The sequence below is a fragment of the Squalius cephalus genome (genome assembly GCF_949319135.1).
Source record: "Squalius cephalus genome assembly, contig: scaffold_102, whole genome shotgun sequence".
Classification (NCBI taxonomy): Eukaryota; Metazoa; Chordata; class Actinopteri; order Cypriniformes; family Leuciscidae; genus Squalius; species Squalius cephalus.
This window is the reverse complement of record NW_027645848.1, coordinates 1-23,612: the sequence shown is the minus strand read 5'-3', so window position 1 is coordinate 23,612 and position 23,612 is coordinate 1. Positions and strand designations below refer to the sequence as shown.

The 23,612-nt window shown below is 41.8% G+C and overlaps 1 protein-coding gene across 1 annotated transcript; it reads left to right on the top strand.

Annotated features, from left to right (window-relative positions):
• Nucleotides 1–2,216: 2,216 nt before the first annotated feature.
• Nucleotides 2,217–23,506, top strand: LOC307154107 (alpha-2-macroglobulin-like; the record flags this gene model as incomplete). Its single annotated transcript, XM_079898880.1, has 27 exons — nucleotides 2,217–2,310; nucleotides 10,448–10,628; nucleotides 10,735–10,897; nucleotides 11,800–11,852; nucleotides 11,965–11,985; nucleotides 12,175–12,340; nucleotides 17,250–17,334; nucleotides 17,529–17,637; nucleotides 17,737–17,857; nucleotides 17,979–18,088; nucleotides 18,215–18,385; nucleotides 18,473–18,709; nucleotides 18,817–19,026; nucleotides 19,114–19,263; nucleotides 19,506–19,628; nucleotides 19,795–19,852; nucleotides 20,182–20,305; nucleotides 20,529–20,754; nucleotides 20,825–20,951; nucleotides 21,351–21,472; nucleotides 21,552–21,603; nucleotides 22,011–22,094; nucleotides 22,389–22,565; nucleotides 22,677–22,752; nucleotides 22,886–23,042; nucleotides 23,184–23,258; nucleotides 23,344–23,506. Coding segments are annotated over exons 1-27 (3,427 nt in total), but the record flags the coding sequence as incomplete, so codon positions are not given.
• Nucleotides 23,507–23,612: the final 106 nt, after the last annotated feature.

Sequence of the window (23,612 nt, the reverse complement as noted above, 5' to 3'; positions counted from 1 at the left end):
CATGACCCTAACGGGACTCTTGAACAGTATATTGACTTGGCCCTTTCCTTGAGCGGTTCGTCATTTACTGTGGGCCTTGCGGAGGAAGAACCCCGCAAACTCTAAGCCTGAGAATCTTCACGTCATGCCACCCATCAGGCCTATCACCGGATCGGTCTCTGGACGTTCTAGATTAATGTCCAGCGTGATGGACTCACCACTCATGTCAGCACGGAGGGCCAAGAAGATCGGCCGATAGGGGTCTTGTCCTGCCAAAACCACCATTCCAGAGTCTCTTTCCGTCGAGGTCTCTGCCGAGCCTGCGCTCCACGCCAGCCCTGCCGAGTCTGATCTTCACGCCGAGCCTAATTATTAATTTATCGTTTTTATGAATCATTTATAATAAATAATGTGTCTCTGGATATCGTATATACGTGAATGGATATCCCTTATTTTGCCAAATCTAAATCCTAATCTTTAAGTCCCCAAATCCCAAATCAAAAACCGTACATTTGTTGTTTCAAAAATAAAAAATATGTTTGTTTTAAGATGAGAAAATAAGCCAAGATACTTCTTTGCATAATCTCATTCAAAAAACAAGTGAGATATTGTTTCAAGTTTAGAGTTACAGAATGTTAAGAAATGTCTTGAAATTGGTAAGAAAAGAGTTACAGTTATAGTAATTATGAAGAATTCTATAATCAAGTTATAAGCTTTTAGCTTGTTAAGATGGCAATTTATATCCATTGTATGTCCTCAAGCTGTAGAATATTTATTTTGTCCTCATTAATTGTCATTATTAATTGAACTGGATCAACCAACAACAACCACATTTTTGAAAAACAAACAAATATCAATGACAAATCACTTTAACCAAAGTCATTGAGAAGTCAGAAACTTCACTCATCCCATCACAGCCAAGTACGAGACATACTATTATTCCTAAAAACCAAAAGAACTCACAATAATATATCGGAAAGTCTACAATGTTACAAACAACAGGCAGAAAAACAAACATGGTAAATCTTCATCATGGTGTAGGATCTCAAGTAAATATATGTATTGTTTAATTGCTCATCTAAAAGATTTGACTTATTTTAATGCTAAAATATTTTCAGACACCATATTAGGAAGGGGTCGAGGGATTTGCAAATATAAACAAACATTTACTGTAACTCTCTCACAGTGGATTGTTGACCCTTGATTTCAGTGTTGATTGGTTTCAGGACACAGGTCAGTTGCCTGTTTTTTTCTGTGTATAGTTTGTTCAGAAGATACACTATATTGCCAAAAGTTTTGGGACGTCTGCCTTTACATGCACATGAACTTTAATGATATCCCATTCTTAATCCGTAGGGTTTAATATGGAGTTGGCCCACCCTTTGCAGCTTCAACTCTTCTGGGAAGGCTTTCCACAAGGTTTAGGAGTGTGTTTATGGGAATTTTTGACCATTCTTCTAGAAGCGCATTTGTGAGGTCAGGCACTGATGTTGGACGAGAAGGCCTGGCTCGCAGTCTCCGCTCTATTTCATCCCAAATGTGTTCTATCGGGATGAGGTCAGGACTCTGTGCGGGCCAGTCATGTTCCTCCACACAAAGTTAGGAGCATGAAATTGTCCAAAATGCTTTGGGGTATGCTGAAGCATTAAGAGTTCCTTTCACTGGAACTAAGCAGCCAATCCCAACCCCTGAAAAACAACCCCGCACAATTATCCCCCCTCCACCAAACTTTACACTTGGCACAATGCATTTAGTTGAGTAGCGTTCTCCTGGCAACCGCCAAACCCAGACTAGTCCATCGGTTTGGCATCGGATAAATTACCTAAATTAATAACTTTTTTACAACAAAAATGAACCATCACTGAACTTACTTAAACTGGACTGTGACGCTATTTTCTGCTGTACAGCCAAAACAAACATTATTGTTTGCATTATTTATACTGCATTATTTTCCTGTTATCATTGTAAAGCTGCTTTGAAACAAACTGTATTGTAAAAAGCGCTATATAAATAAAGGTGACTTGACTTTTACTGCATGCCAGACTACTGTACTTTGTGTCGCAAATGTATTTTTAAGGCTTTAGTAGATCTAATTTAGCACATGTTTTTGAACTGCAGTGCCTTCATGGTTGAATCATTAATCAGATGATCAATACACATGTTTTGAAGGACCTCCTTTAGCATGAGAGTCCCTTTAAAAGAGACGGTCCAGTTCATCTCATGCCGTGGATGATCGCTCGTCATCATGGCTCTGAATATTGGCTGCTGTTGGAAAGGGCTCCTTCTGCTCTCTTTCCTCCTGATCTGTGTCAATGGACAAACATCAGGGCCGTAAGTTTTTAACAGTTTTTGCTAAGGTTAAAATTATTAGTATACCAGTAGTCATTGTGTAAGAAATGTCTTGATTTCTCCGGTATGTATTTAACTGGTCTGTGTTGCACAGTAGAGGTTTACTGTTTAACCTTTATGCCTTATTATTTATTTTACGACGTTGATTGCATTAAGGGACAAAAATGTCCACTCTAAACACTGCCATAAAACTATATATATATAGTTTATATCTTAGTGCTGAGTTCGATACTATAGATCACACAATACTCTTAGATCGACTACAAAATTATACTGGTGTTCAAGGACAAGCATTAAGCTGGTTCAGATCATACTTATCTGACCGCTACCATTTTGTCTATTTAAATGGAGAAAAATCGATCATAACTCCAGTAAACTATGGAGTGCCGCAGGGATCTGTGTTAGGCCCTCTGTTATTCTCAATATATATGCTGCCACTTGGAAATATTATAAGGAAACATGGAATTAGTTTCCATTGTTATGCTGATGACACTCAAATATATATTTCATCACGGCCGGATGAAAACGCTAAATTATCCAAATTGACAGAGTGTGTTAAAGATATAAAAGATTGGATGACGTGCAATTTTCTTTTATTAAATCCAGACAAGACAGAGGTAATACTTATTGGTTCAAAAAAACGCCCACAAAACCTCTCACAATACAACTTTAACATAGTAGGATGTCCTGTTACTTTATCCTCTCCAGTAAAAGACCTGGGTGTTATACTTGACTGCAACCTGTCTTTTGAAAATCATATTTCATATGTTACAAAAACAGCCTTTTTCCAACTTAGAAACATTGCTAAGCTACGTAATATGCTATCTGTTTCTGATGCAGAAAAGTTAGTTCATGCGTTCATGACCTCGAGACTAGATTACTGTAATGCTTTATTATCCGGTTGTCCTGCATCCTCAATAAACAAGCTACAGTTAGTCCAAAATGCCGCCGCTAGAGTTCTTACTAGATCAAGAAAATTTGACCATATAACACCGATTTTATCATCACTACATTGGTTACCTATAAAGTTCCATATTAATTACAAGGTATTGCTACTGACTTATAAAGCCCTAAACGGCTTAGCTCCAGTCTATTTAACGGATCTTCTATCGCCCTATAATCCATCGCACTCTTTAAGATTGTATCGGTTACTAAACGTAACCTCTGTTCTCTCTAGAAGAGGGAATGAGTATTGCGCAAGTATCTTACGCTGCGGGAAAGTCTTCTTTCTCGAGATACTGAAGCCAAAAAATTATTCTTAATTTTTAATAATCTTGTCAACGCAGTGCGGCAGCATGCAGACCTAGGGCAGGCTACTAGCGTGCCCATTGGCTGCCCTGCGGCAACTGTAGCAGCCTATCGCTGAGCCCTTGGCGTGACGTCATGACCAATAAGCGCGCTTGGCGCGCTTCATGCTTCACAGCCCGCCAAAAGGGGTGTGGCTTAGCATATATAAGCAGGGCTCAGAGGCTGCTTCACTGGTTTCTGTCGCTGAAGTGAGTGAGCTCGTGGCGTGAGCACGGCGGGTTACGCAATACTCGTTCCCTCTTCTAGAGAGAACAGAAGTTACGTTTAGTAACCAATACGTTCTCTTACGAGAGGTTCTCTCGTATTGCGTAAGTAGCTTACGCTGCGGGAACTCCCTTGTCAACGCCGTGCGCGCCCAGCATCCACTGAATGAGTCCCAGGGAGAGCCCGGGGAACGTGATAGCAGGGAGCCGGGCGGCCAACAGAAGGCTAGCGCAGTACACAAGCACATACTAGGGAGCACGGAACGGCACAGCCGGTCCGAACTGACAAATCCCTGCACAGTGCAGCTCAACCAGTAGAGCTAAATCAACCAACTTAGCCCGCACATTGATAGTGGGCCGGTCTATGCGAGACTTAGACTGATAAAATTTTCGCCTGCAAGGCGGGAACTTCCAGGTTGTAAAACCTAACAAATGTAGAGGGGGAGGCCCAGCCTGCCGCTGCACAAATGTCATGAATGGAAATCCCGCTGGACCACGCCCACGATGAGGCCATGCCTCTGGTGGAGTGAGCTAGAATGCCCAGTGGGCACTGCAGGTCTTTAGACGCATAAGCAGTTGTGATAGCGTCCACTGTCCATCTGGACAGGCTGTGTTTCGAGGCGGCGAGACCCTTGGTGCGCCCTCCAAACGAAACAAAAAGCTGCTCCGAGCGCCTGAAGCGGCGGAGCGTGTAATGTAGTTCTAGTTTCTCAGCACCCTGACCGGGCAGAGGAGATTACTATCGGCCTCGCTACCGGGAGTTGGCAGGGCTGAGAGGGAAATGACCCAATATTAGAAGGGAGTGCCCAATATTTTGGGAACGTAACCATGCCTCGGTCTGAGAATAACTTTAGAGTCGTTAGGTCCGAACTCGAGGCACGCGGCGTTAATAGATAACGCGTGAAGGTCTCCCACGCGTTTGACTGAAGACAGAGCTATCAGAAAAACGGTTTTGAGCGTGAGGTATTTCATATCCACAGTTTCCAAGGGTTCAAAGGGATGCGTTTTCAGGGCCTCCAAGACCAGTGAAAGATCCCACATAGGAACCGAGGGGGGTCGCGGGGGGTTCATCCTCCTGGGTCCTCTAAGGAAGCGGGTGACGAACTCGTTCCTTCCTAATGCGCGGCCCAGCTCTGAGACAGTGAAAGCTGAAATGGCCGCAACATAAACTTTGAGCGTGGAGGGGAACCTGCCCGCGTCCAGCAGCTCTTGAAGGAAACACAATAATTTGCGATACCCCACATGTCTGTGGATCGAGCCCCTTGGCAGTGCACCATTTGCTAAACACAGACCATTTTGACGTGTAGAGCCCCCTCGTAGATCGTGTTCATAACCCCTCTTGGCAGACCAACGGGTAACTGTTGAGGCTCCATGCATGCAGAGACCAGCGCTCTGGATGGGGATGCCAGATCGAGCCGCGGGCTTGAGAGAGAAGGTCTCTCCTCACCGGTATCGGCCAGGGGACTGTGTCTGCCAGCTGTATCAGTTCCGGGAACCAAGCTTGGTTCTCCCAGTATGGGGCTATGAGGAACACTGTGTGGCGCGCTTTCCTGACTCTCCTGATGACCTGAGGCAGCAGGGAGACCGGGGAGAAAAGCATATAGCGGGCCGCTGGGCCAGGTGTGGGCCAGCGCGTCCTCGTTCTTCGTAAAGAACTCTGGGCAGTGAGCGTTGTCTTTTGACGCAAAAAGGTCGACTTTCGCTTTGCTGAAACGGCGCCACAGTGACTGGACTGTTTGGGGGTGTAGAGACCACTCCCCAGGGGGAACGTTGTCCCTGGACAGTCTGTCGGGGCCCTCGTTCAGGTGGCCAGGCACATGCCCGGCTCTCAGTGAGCGCAGAGAGTGCTGAGCCCACACGAGGAGGCGTTCCGCCAGGGTACAGAGCGTCTTTGATCTGACACCGCCCTGGCGATTCACATAGGCCACTACCGATGTATTGTCCGTGCGGACTAGAACATGGTGACCGTGGAGGAATGGGAGGAAGTGTTTGAGCGCTTTCTCGACCGCGAGCATCTCTAGACAGTTTATGTGTAGGAGATTCTCCTGGTCTGACCAGCGGCCATAGACCGGTCTGCCTTCGAAGACCGCTCCCCAACCTAGGTTGGAAGCGTCTGTCGAGACAACTTTCCAATGTGAGATCACCCCCATAGTCACTCCTGTGTGATACCATTCGGCTGCCAGCCAGGGCTGCAGGGCTGAAATGCAGCCCTGATTCACTCTGACTCGCGAGCCGCAGGCCGCCCAGGCTCGGTGGGTCACGCGCGCTTTCAGCCAGCGTTGAAGCGGGCGCATGCGCAATAAGCCCAGCTGGAGCACTGCTGCAGCTGAGGCCATATGCCCCAGGATACGCTGGAATGTCCTCAGGGGAGCCTGGCTGCCTATTTGGAAGGATGCGGCGAGGTGACGGATGCGGCGCGCGCGCTGCTCCGACAATCTGGCCGTCATAGCCACCGAGTCCAGTTCTATTCCAAGAAGGAAATTGACTGACGGGGCGATAGCGAGCTCTTGGTCCAGTGACCGAGAGACCCAGATCCTCCAGATGGCTGAGAAGCGCTGTTCTGTGAGACACAAGTTCCGTCTCTGACTGCGCTAGAATAAGCCAATCGTCCAGATAATTCAGTATTCGCATTCCCTGTTTTCTCAGGGGAGCGAGGGCCGTGTCCATGCATTTCGTAAATGTATGGGGTGCTAAAGACAGGCCGAACGGAAGGACTGTGTATTGATATACTCGACCGTCGAAGGCGAATCTCAAGAATGGCCTGTGACGGGGAGTTATCTGGATCTGAAATTACGCGTCCTTTAGATCGAGAGAGATAAACCAGTCTCCTGGGCGAATCTGCGCGAGGGTTTGTCTGGTTGTAATCATTTTGAACGGCCGTCTCATGAGGGCTTTGTTCAGATGTCTCAGATCTAAAATAGGTCTTAACGCTCCGTCCTTCTTGGGTACGAGGAAGTAACGGCTGTAAAAGCCCGACTCGCTCAGAGAAGGATGAACCTGTTCTATAGCCCCTTTGTGCAGCAGCTTCGCTATTTCTGCTTGAAGCAGGTGCGCTGCTTCTAAACTCACTTTCGTCTCCTTCTGCGCCAGAAGTGTGGGGGGCGATGAGCGAATTGAAGCGAATAGCCGTGTTTTATAGTATTCAGCACCCATTCTGACACGCCCTGAATAGCTTCCCATGCTTTGCACGCATAGCTAGGGGTCGAATGGTCTCTGGGTTCAGATCGCCGCGCTGCGCGGGATGGGGAACCTGTATCAGAGAGGATGGGGCAGCGCGTGCGCCGCCGGTGCTCGAACACGGGGGCTGGTAAACAGTGCTGGCCGGCTGTACAGCGTACGGTAGCTCGGTCCCTAAGGATGGAGCGCGTTTTGCTGTCAAACACTCCTGGCGCGAGAGCGGCGTGGGGGTTATCGTGTCTAAAAGTGAGTGCGCGTGCTCGTGAGCGGACGCAGAGTTTACACTTATAACACGGCCAGTGTTTGGGAGCTTTAGAGGGTCTGTAACCCGAGGTAACTGAATGGCAGAGCGAGCAGCAGGTAGGTGTGAGCACAGAGTTGTGGCCACATTTACTACACTTAGTACTCGAGCGGCATGTGTACGCTTTATGAGAGTGCGCTCTGAGCGTGTTACCATGGGGACCGTGTTTGTGTGTAGTGGTGAGCACATGGGAGTGGGCACATTTTCTACACTTATGACACCTTCGGCCAGAGCCAGGATGTTTGTGAGCTTTAGAGGATCTGCAACCCGGGGTAACTGAGTGGCAGAGCGAGCAGCGGGTAGGTGTGAGCACGTGGGAGTGGGCACATTTTCTACACTTATAACACCATCGGCATTATAGGAAACTGATAGAGCAAAATAAAAAAAAGATCAAGGAAAAATGAATAACATGTATCTATTTTTTGGCCCAAGTTATAAGAGAAAAAAATATACAAGAAAAAACAAATGCATGATAAACTTAGTACTAAATATGCCTATATATTTTAGAAAACCACATAAAGATGTGTATATAAATAAATGTGTGAGTTACTGTTGCTAATAGCACATACCTTATCCAGGTATATTATTATTCACTTGGTTCAGTAACGTAGTCCACTGCTTCGGTGGTCGTGTAGGTTTTCTTCATCTTGTCGAGTGTGAAATGGCCGCACCAAAGAGGTGCACAGCTTTATAACTTTTGCATCAACCGCACTTGTATAAACACTGATTTCTCAACTTTTCTAATCCAAAACAAAGTCTGCCTTTGTTTTGGATCCCTCGCAGCTACATCTTTGTGTTGCCGCAAGATGCAAGGTGTTATTATTGTCTAAGGACTGACTGCATGGCTGTGTTTGTGCCTCTACGTAGGTGAGACATTATCAATTAACTTTGAAATGTAGACTGCTAAAAAAAAAACAAAGCTGTGTCAAAGGTTCATGTCTGTGCGTAAAATACGCATGAATCAAATCAAAAGAAAACAATGCAGTGAGAAGTGCTTTCTCTTGCTAAATGCACACACACACATACACGCCTACACACACATCCTACACCACCGACACACACACACAGAGAGAGAGAGAGAGAGAGAGAGAGAGGATAAAATATGACCTTCAGGATATTATGATTTTTGTCACTCGCCTAAACACCATGTATTATATTTAGGCCCTACACACACACACACACACACACACACACACACACACACACACACACTTTTGTCAACGCAGACACACATTGCTCTCAGACATCCACACATACTCAGAAACATCATTTTGGATCACTGAGCCATTAAAATGCATCATAACCAGGGTTGGGGAGTAACGGAATACATGTAACGGCGTTATGTAATCAGGATACAAAAATCCAGTAACTGTAATCCGTTACAGTTACGTCAAAAAACGTAGTAATCAGATTATAGTTACATATTGAAAAAAGGGGGAATACTTTCAGGATTACAATGGTTTCATTTAAAACTAAATAAATAAGTATTTTGGCATAATAACACTATATTAAGCGCTGCATGATTATACAGTAGTTCTTGGTTCTGTTGCCAGTAATGACACGTGTGCCACACGCTGGTGAATGCACAAATAAGCTTTCTACAATCTCCTCAGACGCAGATTGAATCACTGCTGCTAGTAGAAACGATGCTGCCTGCGGGTAAAATCGCTTGTTTTAATTCATGGAAATTCCGCTGCTATTTTGTAGAAATTAGGAGAGTAGCTTTTTTAGTACCCAAAATGTCCTTTCTTAATCTTTTCTCACATAACGAGATGTTCGCTGTCTAGGTAACGTGGGGGAACTCCCACTGCCAACGCCCCAAGTTCAGTCAGGCAAATTAAGAAAGATCACGGCTTTAGTCAACATGTAGGCCTATATTAAAATAAACTAATATGTAGACTGTGTAAAAATTTTAAATGTTGTGTTTTTATTTTTTTTTGTTAAAAATTAGTTAAAAATAAAACAATCTGTAATACCATACATTAGCCACTAGATGTCTGTATAGCCCTTTACATAAATATATATTCAGGCCTGTGTGTATACTTTGCAAATATTGTACACTGGACCAAATTCTTAATAAATAAAAGTTATAGTAAATATAGTAATATAATATAGTAAATAATATTTCTTCTTGCTTGTCTTTATTTATATACGTGACCTTGAAGTAATCCAAAAGTAATCAGTTACATTACTTTCATATTATAGTACTCGGATTACGTTACTGAATACTTTTTTTATGAAGTAATTTGTAGTAACGGAATACATTTTTAAAGTAACCCTCCCAAGCCTGATCATAACACAGTCAAACCAGGAAAATAACGTGCATTTCCCCCCATTTGGAATACCTACAGTGATATGCTCACACAAAAATCGATGCAAAAGATGCTTTCCAACAGGTGTTTTATCATTCGTTGTAAAACTGTGGACGTATTTTTCCAAACGTCTCACACCCGTACATTCTTCCGTTGAGAGCTTGAATAATAGACACTCCAGCCCAGTTGGTGGCGGCGGAGTAATATCGTACCTCACAGCACATCCAATACAAGTAAATAGAGTTGGACAAAAACTACGATAAAACCTGTTGGAAAGCATCTTTTGCAGCGATTTTTGTGTGAGCATATCAGTGGACACCCCTGACCACTCGGTGAGTTTCACGTCTTTGTAAACAAAAGTTTAATGTGTTTTAGGAAGGACTGTTCCAGTGCACCTATACACCCATTCTAGAGGTTTTGCGGAAAGCGAAAGAAACCTAAAATTCTCGGGCCAGCAGCATGTGTCCAAATTTTAATCTTAACCGTTCTATTTCATCAGAAACGATCTATTAACAGGGCTTTAAGTGTAAATTACCGAACTTGTCCTTTAAGAGACAACTTTATGCATATAAGATCATTTAAAATTAAGGACAGTGACAGATTTTTTTAATGGCAGTGTATTTTTAAGAGCAATTCTCTGAATAAACGTACAAATATAAAGAATTTAGTCACCTGACTTTGTTTGGTCATTTATTCACACTTTTCATATTCATATTTTCAATTGATCAATAGTAAATTAACTGTATTGATTTTCCCTCCCAGTTTATGTTTTATTTTTCTTATCTAACCAATATTGTATGATCATTTTTTCTGGACAGATATTTCATGGTGACGTTTCCCGCAGTGATTAAGTCTGGATCTGAGGCCAAACTGTGTGCAAGTCTTCTCAAGCCCAATGAAAGCCTTGTCATGAACATTCATCTGGTTCATGGTGCTCAGAGCACATTACTGCTGCAGGAGAAAGCTGAGGAAGAGTTTCATCGCTGCTTTAACTTCAAGGTCTGCCATCAAAACATGCACATAATGAATATTATCAAATATGTTTCATCATAATGCATCTAGTTTTTGTGGCAGGTTGTGAATACAGGAAATTATTTCTCATCAGGCTCCTCTGGTCAAGGCAGAATCAGTGCAGAAAATGAAGGTTGAACTTCAGGGAGAGACTTTCAGGACGACTGAAGAGAGAAAAGTCCTGTTCAAGCATGTTCAAGTTCATCCTCTGACTTTTATCCAGACTGATAAACCCATCTATACTCCAGGACAGACAGGTGAGCTGTAAATGTCTCATAGGCTAAAGCTCAGTAAACAATGCTGGTGTCACTGACATCTAAACCCTGATCACAGCTGAGGTAGCACATATACAGTAAGTAAAGCACACTATGATCAGGCAATGAGCTCATGTAGCACCATAGTTCAAACATTACAAATGTTGCACAAACCAGCAGATGGTGAAAGAGTATGAAGTAAACAGTTCAATGGATTTACAAACAAAAAGAGGAGCAAATGAAAAGATAAGAAAATCAGATATTAAGGATGAGTAGCTTTGAATTCTAACAGCTTTGAAACACGAGAATGGTCATCTAGTGTGCATTTGAACAATCCCCTCACTTTCAAACATGTTCAGCCTAAATACTGTAATTACAAATATGATATCGATATTGATATCAGTATCTGTGCGACTTTATTTTATATGAAATCTATAGATACTATAGATTAAGGGTGTTCTTGGAGAGCCCACAGCCCTGCATGGTTTAGCTTTAACCCTAATTATTAAATGTTCTGATCAGGTCCTTCAGGGTTATTTGAAATCAACAGGGTTTGGACTAAACTCTGAAGCCCTCCATGAGTTTGACACCCCTGATATAAATCGTTACATGTAATAAACCTCATAGCTGTCTGGGATAGGCCTACTTGATTCTAACTGGTCAGCTGGAGCAAATTGTCAGACATTTTTGTAACATTATGGCTAAAACAGGCAGCTGTGACAGCTAGTTGAATTTGGCTCAAAAGACACATTCACCCAGCAGCAGAATACAGTTGTCAGCCCTGTATTTGACACTTAATACGGTTCACACACAGTTTGGTCATTTACAGGAGAGAAATATGACTGTAAGCAATTGTACCTTACATAAGATACATACGTTTTTTAATACACATTTCAATTTTACAGTGAACTTCAGAGTTGTTACCATGGATACAAACTTTGCACCCCTTGATCAGCAGGTCTGATGTGTTTATCTGGCATCTTTATTATCTTTTGCATTGTTGAATACACATTTAATAAATGAACACATTTTTGGCTTTTAATCTTAAATTACTATTTGCTCTTTCACAGTATAGTACAGTGGTTCTTGAGGTAAGAACACAAAACCTTCTGTGCAGTCATAACAAACTCACCTTTTAAATCTAATTAACACTAGAAATTCAGTTATATTTGCAATTATTGTGTTTTCAGTAGGGTAATTATATATTTCTTCATTGATAGTCAGGATATGTGTAGCTGACTGTCACAAAATATCTGCACTGTGTCTTTGCTATTAAACAGGACAGTAAAGGTAACCGGATTGGCCAATGGACAAATGTTTCTTCAACAAGGTGGATTTTGCAGCGTTCTTATGAATTAAACCCAGAGGCCCGTCAAGGCATGTACAAACTGAAGGCTTTTATTGGTGACAGGGTTATCTCACGTGATCTTGAAGTGAAACAATATGGTAAGTCATAAAAACGACTCGTTATGATTGTAACCTTGGTTCCCTGAAGAGGGAATGAGACACTGCAGCGTAAGTTACGGCACTATGGGAACGCCTTTGCAAGATTGTGTCTTGAAGCACGTGTGAAATCCGTCCAATGGTGTGGCTGAACATCATGGGGGGGGGGGGGGTGACGGTTCCATTAGGGTGCCTAATCCTCAAGGTTTCACGGAGGAAACGAGATAATAATGGGTCTCTTTTCAAGGATACACCACTAAAAGGAGTGTGGTAAGCAGGGCCAAATAAACCTTAAGTGTAGAAGGGGATAATCCTGTATAGAAACACTCTTGCGGAAACTCTAGCACTGTACCAACCGGGCAGTTAACTGGGTCTAAACCTCCGTTGTGAGACCAGCCTCTATGAGTTGGTCAATGACTCAAACCCACAACTTTCATACCTCTGGACGGGGGTTAAATATTTAGCCCCAGCCTGACACAGAAGGTCCCTCCTGATCGGAATCTCCTTAAGGGAGCCATAGAGGAGGGATATCAAGTCCAAAAACCAGATGTGAGTTGGCCAAAGAGGAGCCACCAACAGTAGATGGGCACCCTCCCGGCAAACTCTCTCCATAACTCCCGAAAGCAGAGCGATCGGGGGAAATGCATACAGGCATAATGATATTCAACACTAGTGGGGCTGGATGACACTAATATGTCCTCTTCCACTTCTCTTCCTCCTCCATAGAAGACCCACTACATCGGGGTAAAGTCTCCATTCCTCGGGCCTCAGCCCTTGTCTCGACCTAAGCGACCACCGATGTGTTGTCTAAATGGACAAGAACATGTCCCCCGTAGATCAGAAAATGCACTTCCACAGACCCTGGGGTGAGTGGCCCTCCAGGACCGCTCCCCAATTCGTGAGAGAAGCATCTGTCATAAGTATCAAGTGACGATAAGTAAGTCATAACACTGGGCCTTTGCACAAGAATCAGGGTTTCCTCCACATCGTCAAGGAACAAAGACATCTTCTTGTAACCTTGATCATGTGGAATAGATTGCCCCTCGGGGAAAATCCCCTGGTATTGAGCCACCACTGCAGGGATCTCATGTACAACAGGCCAAAATGTATGATGTTGGCTGCTGCTGCCAACAATCTTTGAAACTGTTTGACAGTGTGTGACTGGCCTAGCTTCAGCTCTTTTAATGCTGAGAGGATTATGTGTGCAGGAGAGAAACGTGCCTGCATCATCACAGAATCCTCCAAAAAGGTGGATCTCTGTACTGGAGAAAGAACACTCTTCTTTGCGTTCTGCCTCAACCCCTGCTCTTTCATATGAGCGAGGACAACTTTTCGATGTTAAAACGCCATGTGCTCTGAATGAGCTAGTATCAACCAATTGTCTATGTAATTCAACACGCGAATGCCCTGGAGTCGCAGAGGAGCCAGTGCAACATCCACACCTTTCTTGAAAGTGCAAGCTGACAGTGCTAGCCAAAAGGAAGAACCCTGTACTGGAACACTTTGCCCCCTAAAGCAAACCTGAGGAACTTCCTGTGGTTTTGAAGGATGGATATGTGGAAGTATGCATTTTTGAGTTCTATCATGACAAACCAGTCCTCTGTACTGTTTATAGTCACGATTTGCTTTAAAGTTAACATTTTTAACTTTAGCTTTTGGCTGCTCGATTTACATGGTGCAAATAAATTGGACATTCTTTTTTGGAACAATGAAATACCGGCTGTAAAATCCGGATTCTGGTGGGGAACACGTTCTATGGTCCCCTTCCCCAAGAAAGTTCTCACATCTTGTTCCATAACCAGAGACTTCTCTGGACCCACCATAGTGGGCAGAACCCTGTGAAAGCAAGGAGAACAAGAACAAAACTGAATTCTGTACTACATTTCGCTACGTTCCCAGATGTACACTGGGATACTGACTAGTTGGGTTGACAGAGCGGCCCCCTGAGGACACTGGAGAGAAGTGGGCACCGTATGATGAGGTGTGAACCATTTCTCGAATGGGCCTGCCCTCAGAGGTCTGACACTGGCATTAGAACCTCTTAGCTGAAGCCTTCCTTGTAATGATGACATTCCTCAGATCCGTTTTATCTTTGCCAGGTTGAGGCTTCGGGCGCTTACCCTGCCCCCATTCTTTCTGCGGCGGGGCACGAGAAACAATACTTTCTGTTTTTGTTGCGCCCTGTACGAAGAGCTTGAGTGCGCCTGGGGCTGCTTCCGCCCAGAAGCCTTTTGAGACCTTTGATCGACAAGGGAAGACCTGCTGGAATGCCACCACCTGCTTTTTAGCCTTCTTTAACCTTCAGACTGACCTGCTTCTGCATAAGCCTAGGTCGGGGCCTTGAGGGATGATGCCGAATCAGGGGAAAGATCGCTCAAAAGCGTCTGCTCTACCTTAGGCATCAACCAGTGGCGCAGCAGACAAGCACGCAGGCGCTTGTTGGAGGGCCCCACAAAAAAAAAAAAAAAAACCTTTTTAGCCTTCTGGAACCTCTTGAATTAACTGAGTCGCCAAAGAGTCCCACAGGAGAAAGCGAGGCATCCAACAGATATACTTATTTGTGGCTTAATAGATAGATTAAGCAACAAATGTCTCTCTGAGGCTTCCAGAGCTGCCATAGTATGGCCAATAGCTCTGGCCGTCTCCTTGGTAGCCTGTAGAACCAGATCAGTGGCTGGAGTAAAGGCCCTCCACCTCGTCAAGGTCTTTAAGCAAGTCCGTCTGTTATGCCTGCAAAATGCCCATAGTATGCAGACATGCATCAGACTGACCTGCTGCTGCATAAGCCTAGGTAAGGGCCTTGAGGGATGATGCTGAATCAGGGGAAAGATCGCTCAAAAGCGTCTGCTCCACCTTAAGCATCAACCAGTGGCGCAGCAGACGAGCACGCAGGCTGTACTGGAGGGCCCCACAAAAACCCTCGTGCCAGGTTGTGCCGATAGACGATGCTCAGTTGATAGACGCAGTGCGCTGATACGCCGATAGACGATGATCAGAAGAGGTTTTCCCCGAATTTTTTTACCCCATTACCAAAGAGCTGCGAGGAAAATAAAAGATTAGTGAGATTAGCTTACTCCTCATTTAAAAAACAACTTGATTAAAACGAAATACTTCTCTTCTAATTTTTTCACTACTTATGGGCCACAAGAGAAATATTAAGAAAATAAATTAAGACAGTTAGCCTAGGCCTATATACCATTATCAGCACGTTGAAGTACAATCAGCTCTCATCGTCTCTGAAAGAATATGAACCGTTAATGCAGTGTCAAATGTTTTTGCTTTCACTTTCTGTAGTAATTAATTGACTGAGGTTTGAGACTTTTTCAACACCATAACTCTAGAGCAAAGTATGCACATTGCTTGTGTGATATCCACTGACTCACCTTCATGGTTTAAAATTTCCAATACGGTGTGAAAATTTGTTTAATCAACAATTGTTCGAAACATGATGGACAGAGATTTAGATTTTACACACGTCATTCCCCGTTATAAAATCTATTAAATAATTAAATAAATGAGTAGCTAAATAAACAAGTAATGCTTCTCTGCTGGCCAATTGATATTTTATTTTGACACAGCACGAGTGATAACCTTCACTAGCTCTTTGTACCCAGGAGAGTGAAGTGGCGAATCTTCAGACTCTCCTGCATCGACTCTCAGTACACCAACCTCCTCAGAGGAAGATAACTGAAGCACCGGGCCCTCACTCAGGGCGGAAGAAACCGCAGAGCAGGCTTCCTGATCCTGAGAGAGGAGATATATATTGATATATAGGCACACATATAGGCACACAACCCCAAATATGACAGATGGAGTAAGACAGACCGCTTGCTGAAGAATCAGAAGCTGACATTGTTTGGTTCAGGGGTGCTTTATACCTTCCAGGGCTGCGTTTCCCAAAAGCATCGTAAGCCTAAGTTGATCGTAAAAACGATCGTACGACTGATCTTAATATTACGGTCTGTTTCCCAAAAGCATCGTAGCTTAAGTAGCACTTGAAAATCTTCGTAGATCTACGAGTGCTCTGGAGTAATCGTACATCCCCAAGTGCATCGTAAGAAGACAGATTTATGAGGACACCTGCAGGACAACCGGCAGATTACACCTTTAGCTTTATTCAAATGCAATGTGATTATAATTAAGGTTTTGATTGTACTTTATTGTACACTTTATTACTCTTTTTTGTTGTTGGTTAAATTAATGTATAAATTAAATAATTAAAAAGGTCAGAAAACAAAAAAAAAATTGAAATAATTTAATTTAATCATTTTAATCAAAATGAAATGAATGAACATAAAATAAATAAAACAAATCCTTTAAATCTGTTAAAAATTAAAAAAAAAAAATTATGTTTTTTTTTTTTTTTAGCCATTTTTTCAGTGCCTCCGCCTGTAGGTGCTTTATATAGACTTGTCTTGATTGCTAATCCACAACAGATTACAATTATTAGGTTAAACGTTCAGAATACGATTCCATATAAGGTTATGTTTCAGAACTTCACGAATGGACAGCGACTCTTAAGTAGCACGTAGAGCGCGTTCTCGCGCGTTCATGTTAAGTTCATTTTTGGGAAACGCTCGTAGAATTGCTGCGAGCGTTCGTAATCTTGCACGTAGAAAGCGCTCTTAAGAGCTAAGATACATCGTTATCGGGAAACCCGGCCCAGGTCATGATGTCTCCCGCCTATGACGTTCTGCCACACCATTGGACTGATTTCACACGTGCTTCAAGACGCAATCACGCAGAGGTGTTCCCATAGTGTCGTAACTTATGACACAGCGCAAGTTCTCTTGAAAGGGAACAGACAATTTGTAGATTTGCATGGGAAGAGTTTCAATAATATGTTTGTATTTTAATTTTTAATATATAATTTAAGTACTAATAACTCTGATTTCTGCCTTCTGACTTCTAGTTTTGCCTAAGTTTGAAGTTATTGTAAAAAGGCCAAATAAAGTAAGTGTTGAAGAAGAGGAACTGATAATTGAGGTTTGCGGAAAGTGAGTGGTTTCTTTTTATTTCCTGCATTAAAAAAGCAACGTACTCTTCCATTCACACTTTCATTTAATTGTTAATTGTATTATTATTTTTTTTAACTCTTGGGTCAGTTTCTTACTTTAACTCCCCATCCTAATATATTAGTTTCTTAACTCAACCCTGGGCTGTAGATCAGTTGCTTGTACCTTTTTCACAGATACACTTATGGACAGCCTGTACCTGGTAAATCACGGGTGAAAGTGTGCCGTGACTGGCCCAATAATTTCTATAACACAAATCCAGTGTGTTTAGAGGAAACCATTGAGGTATGTGAGTTGAAACGCAGTACATTATCTTTCCTCCATTTATCTAATTAAACCACTCTTCAGTTAATAGTTATGTTTGTGTTCATTCATTATAATTAGATAAAAAAGACAGGCTGTGCCATCCATACCTTAGATCCATCACTCTTTTTTAACTTCGAACTACATCAACTGATGCAGAATTTTCTTCATGTTGAGGCAATGGTAACAGAAGAAGGAACAGGTGAGCTGTTAAATTTGGTCAGATCTCTGTTACCTACATTTCTTTTATTTCTCATTTTCTCATTTCTTCATTTTACTTTTATTTGAAATAATATTTATGTAGGTGTTTTGACTATTTACAGAGATCACCATGACAAAATCTGAATCTGTATCTCTCACTTATAAAATTGGTAAAGTCACATTTACTGACCTGCCCAAAACATATGAACACGGATCAGTTATTGAAGGAAAAGTAAGTCTAAAATCCAGTTGTCTCAGTTTAACACCACTGATATGTACGAAATTATTCCTTAATTGATATGTATTTGTTTATTTATTGATATAGTAATTTATTCCTTCAAAATCTTATTTTCAACAGATACAACTCTCAAATTTCAAAGGTGCACCAATTCAAAGCAAAAAGGTTTATCTTATGGAGGGTAACATACGGTCCCCAAAACTGCTCCTAAATCTCATTACAGACAGCGATGGACTGGCCAACTTCTCTCTTAATACATCCAGTCATTCTAAATGGGATATTGATCTAATAGTAAGAGAGATTGTGTTCACTTAGTTTTCTTTTGTATTGCCTGAAGAGTTTAGTTACATGAGTTTTTTCTGATTCTTTGTTATCCAGGCAAGTGCCCATGAAGTGATCTTTGAATACTATCTCAACAACGAGCCTTACTTCGCTTTCGATAAAAAAACAGTCCAGCTCTTCCAACCTGCCTCTCCATACACCCCATCACAAAGTGAATTGATTATAGAGAATACTGAACAACCATTAAAGTGTGACTCTGAGTTTACAGTCACCATCAAGTATTATTTTGTTGGAGAGACAATTAAAAACTTCAAAACTGACATCGTCTATATGGTGAGAACATGTGCAGTATGTACATTATCACAGAGATGGTTTTGTTTAACAGTATTATTTGGCTGCACTAGTCAGTTTGTTATCAGAGTGTCATCTGTCTGTTTCAGGTCTTGTCCAGAGGAGTGATTGTTCATCATGGATATGAGAAGATTGAAGTGAAGATTTCTGATAGAGCAAGGGGCTCAATGTCGTTCAAACTGTCTATTAGTGCAGATCTGGCTCCTGTAATGCAGATTCTGGTGTACTGTGTTCTCCCCAGTGAAACGGTTGTGGCCAGTAGCAAAGATTTCAACATTGAAAAGTGTTTCAAAAGCAAGGTGTGCATTGTAGCTTTAGAAAGGAGCCTCTTTAAACTGTATTACTGACTCATTTCTAAAATAAATCCTATTCCCTGTATGTCACAGGTATCTCTGCAGTTTTCTCCTGCTAAAGCAGTTCCCGGAGAGAAAAACACTCTCCAGCTCTCAGCTCAGCCTGGTTCACTGTGTGGCCTCAGGGCTGTAGATCAGAGCGTCCTGATCCTGAAGTCAGGAGAACGTCTGGATACTGACAAGGTCTATGCTTTAAGATTCAGTGTTGATTAAATGTGTCTCTTCATAGTGGGAAACTACAGTGGGAATCTAATGATAACAGACTTTACTTATTGCTGCTATGATCCATCAGCTGACATTTTGATCTCAGGAAATTTAGCATTAATCTTCATTCTTTCTCACCAAATTGGAAATACATTTTCGTTGGAAATACATGTATTATTTTGAAATCATACTGATAGTGTGTGAACATGGTCCCGTCACAGATCTTCAGCCTGCTGCCAGTGCAATCGGAGTCCAATTACCCTGAGACTGTTGAAGATGACGAGTGTCCGTATATGCGTTTTTGGATAAACCAAATCCAAAGATTCACTTATGAAACCTTAAAGGTAACAGTTGGATTATATGTGTGGCAGTGCAGTAGATAATGATTGGGAGAGTATATACTGCACATGTGTAAGTAAATGCATAAAAAGCCTTCATGATTATACTGACATTTAAAAGTAATTTGTATTTTCATGACTTTTATTGTGGTTCATCATTGCCATTTGGCAGAAAGTGGGATTGAAGATGGCAACAAATTTGTTTGTGGAGCTCCCTCTGTGTGAGCTGGGTAGGTACATGTACTGTTATTACAATCCAAGCTGTAATGTTTTAATATGTTGGTGCTTATTAAATATATTTCAAAAATTAAATATATTAAATTTGTGAAATTGTGACTCACACAATTCCACAATTATAGAGATGTAGTAAGAAAATACATAGTTTGTCATAGGGGGGTGTTAGTGAACTTTTCAGTTCACTATCAGTGTTAATATTGGTATTAAAATAATGATCTGCTTTCGATTTTCTATTTACTTATGACTGGATATAGAATAGATCATTTTGACATATTCTTCACATACATATCACTTAAAACTACAAAATATCACTTTTTTTCAGTTTATTACAGTTTAGGGCCAGATCCTCACCCACATTTTAGAAAATTTGAAACACCTGATTCTCCAGCAGTGACGATTCGAACTGTCTTTCCAGAAACGTGGATCTGGGAACTTGCTGAAGTGGGGTATTTAAAGCATAATCAGTACATTTAACATCATATTTATCTTATTACTTATATTTAATACATCATCTCCTCCCCTCTCGCCCACAGGACAGAAAATACCTTGCTTGCTTTGCAGATTCTTAATCCAGTTTTTTCATCATCTGTGTGCTGAATATTGTCATTTATTACAGGAAAAATGGCTGAGTCAGAGTCAAATATGTCTATTGTTGTAATTCCTCCACAGGGACTCTGGATCAGCTCAGGTTCCTGTCACGGTTCCTGACACCATCACCTCTTGGGAGACGGAGGCCTTCTGCCTGTCCTCTGAAGGTCTGGGTCTGGCTCCTCCTGCTCAGCTGACAGTTTTCCAGCCCTTCTTCCTAGAGCTCTCTCTGCCTTACTCCATCATCCGCGGGGAGATCTTTGAGCTGAAGGCCACTGTCTTCAACTATCTGTCCAAGTGCATCATGGTGAGATTTCAGACGCACTCTAATCAAATCATATCAAATATGCCACTAATCATGTGTGTTTGATTGACAGGTTAAAGTGACTCCAGCTCCTTCCTCAGACTACACTCTCAAAGCCTCCTCTGATGATCAGCATTCATCCTGTCTATGTGCTAATGGAAGAAAAACCTTTAAATGGATCCTCACTCCCTCTGTTCTTGGTGAGTTTTCCAGTCTGCATCAGTAGCCGCCTTTTCATTACAGATTTGCACAAACCTTTTGGGATGTTTTTGAAATGTCGATTAAAAACTATTGCAACTATCCATCGCCATAATGTTGGCTTCTCGCAAGATGAAAAAATTATGTTTTAGTCGCATAACATCGGTTAATGTAAACGGCATCAATTTCGCAAAAGTTTTTTATCGACATTTAGAAAATACTGCAAAAGTTTTGCACAAATCATAATGGAAACAGAGGAACTGTGAATGATCGTGTGAAGAATGAGTTCAGGTCAGCTGGAAATGTGAAAAAACTGTTTCCAATTTAATTTGCTCAATTTGAAGGATAATGGAAACGCGTCTGTTTCTCATTTGTATATTCACGTATGTCTTGTGTTGTAGGAGTCTTGAATATTACAGTCAGTGCAGAGGCAGAGGCGTCCCAGACTGTGTGTGACAATGAGATTGTGAGCGTGCCGGAGAGAGGACGCATTGACACGGTCACACGAAGTCTGCTCGTACAGGTCAGCACACGTCATCATTTACTCATGATCTTAATGCTGCTTATGTATGATGTGTTGATGTGATTGATTTCTGCTGCAGGCGGAAGGAACTGAAAAGACAGAGACTCGCAGCTGGCTACTGTGTCCAAAGGGTTAGTCTGCAGATATTTCAGATGTTTTGGTGTACAAGCGCTGATAATGCTGCAACCCTCTTTGTCTTCTAAACACAAACTCCAACTTCATGAAAATAAGTACACATTGCATAGAGGACATTTTGAGGACACACCAAATTTGAGGACCAATAGAGGGAGCTAAAATATACTCATATGTATCGGACATTTTAATTGAGAAAGTTTAAATTTGCCTTACATGACAACTGTAGTTTAGTTGTTCAGCTGTGCCAAATGTGGCTATTTTCTCCCTTTTTCTAAAGTGCTTGAATCACAATAATTCCTGTTTGTGATTATATTATTATTATTGGAACTTCACATGTGGTATTAAAATGTTTATAGCGTTACTCTGCTGATCACTGATGTGTTTCTGTCTGTCTGGTTCATAGGTGACAGTCTCTCAGAGGAAGTGGCTCTGACTCTTCCTAAAGATGTGATAGAGGGATCAGCCAGATCCTCTGTTTCAGTCATTGGTAACATTTACAAACATGAGCAGAAATGAGGAGATTGGCTTTAGACTTATAACTTATTATAAAGAGTGTCATTTGTGTCAAGTCAAGTCAAGTCATCTTCATTTATATAGCGCTTTTAACAATGTAGATTGTTTCAAAGCAGCTTTACAGAGGTAAGAGTATAATTTAAGGTAACAGAGCTTGTTTTGGCTTTATAGCAGAGTTAAGTTATTTTCCATCTAAAATTAGTTTTGATTGATTTGTTTCCGTCGCAACGATCATTTGTTATTAAATTAAATTGTGTATGGTTTACAGGCGACATATTGGGTTGTGCACTGAGGAACCTTCATGGATTATTACGGATGCCGTACGGCTGTGGAGAGCAAAACATGGCTCTTCTTTCTCCCAATATTTACATTCTGGAGTATCTGGAGAACACGGAGCAGCTCACCTCGGCCATCCGAGAGAGAGCCACAGGCTTCCTGCAGAGCGGTGAGAGACAAAATCATGTCAAGAAAATACTGAGACGGTTTGATACCAAATTATACATTATTCAACACTCAAACAAACTGTTGAAGTGTTAACCATTATCACACTAAACAGGATACCAGAGACAAATGAACTACAAGCATTCGGATGGATCATACAGCACATTTGGTTATGGTGATGGGAATACATGGTAAATATATTTTCACTATTACTATTGTTTAACAGAAATAATATCAAGGTAATCGACAAAAATAAACCCAATAAACACATTTAAAAATTTATCTCAGTTCAAATGACTTTAATTATATCTCCCACACCATCAGGTTGACTGCCTTTGTGCTGAGGTCCTTTGGCAAAGCACAGAAATACATATTTATTGATCCAAAAATGATTCAGAGTGCAAAGAATTGGTTAATAAGCAGACGGGATTCAGACGGCTGTTTTATCCAACAGGGAACACTGTTCAACAACAGAATGAAGGTCTGTCATCTTCTATCTATCTCTCTATCTATCGTCTTTATTCAGACTTTCTCAAGCCAACATCACAGTTTGTCTGATGAACTTTCCTTCAGTGGTTTGACTGTGTTGATTTATTTATCCTTTATTTCTAATAAATTCTAGGGTGGGGTGAATGATGATGTGACCATGACTGCCTACATTACTGCATCATTGCTTGAACTGGAAACTGCAGTCACAGTAAGTTCATCTGTAGGAAACATTGTAAAAACTCATAGAAAAATGACACTCACAGCGTCTATTCCTCTGTGTTTTTTTGTCACAGGATCCTGTCGTCAGTAAAGGTTTGTCATGCTTGAGGTCCGTCATTGAGAATGTCAATAACACTTACACCACTGCCCTGCTCGCCTACACTTTCAGTCTGGCTAGAGACACGGACACTCGACAGCAGCTTTTCAAGAAACTGGAAGATGTTGCTATTTCAGATGGTAAGAGGTTTGTTTCTGATGACTTTCTGTTGTCTTTTATGACCGTACTATTGTTTTTGACACATTGTGTAGTTATTCATTAATGATGGAACAGTTTTCTAAAGTG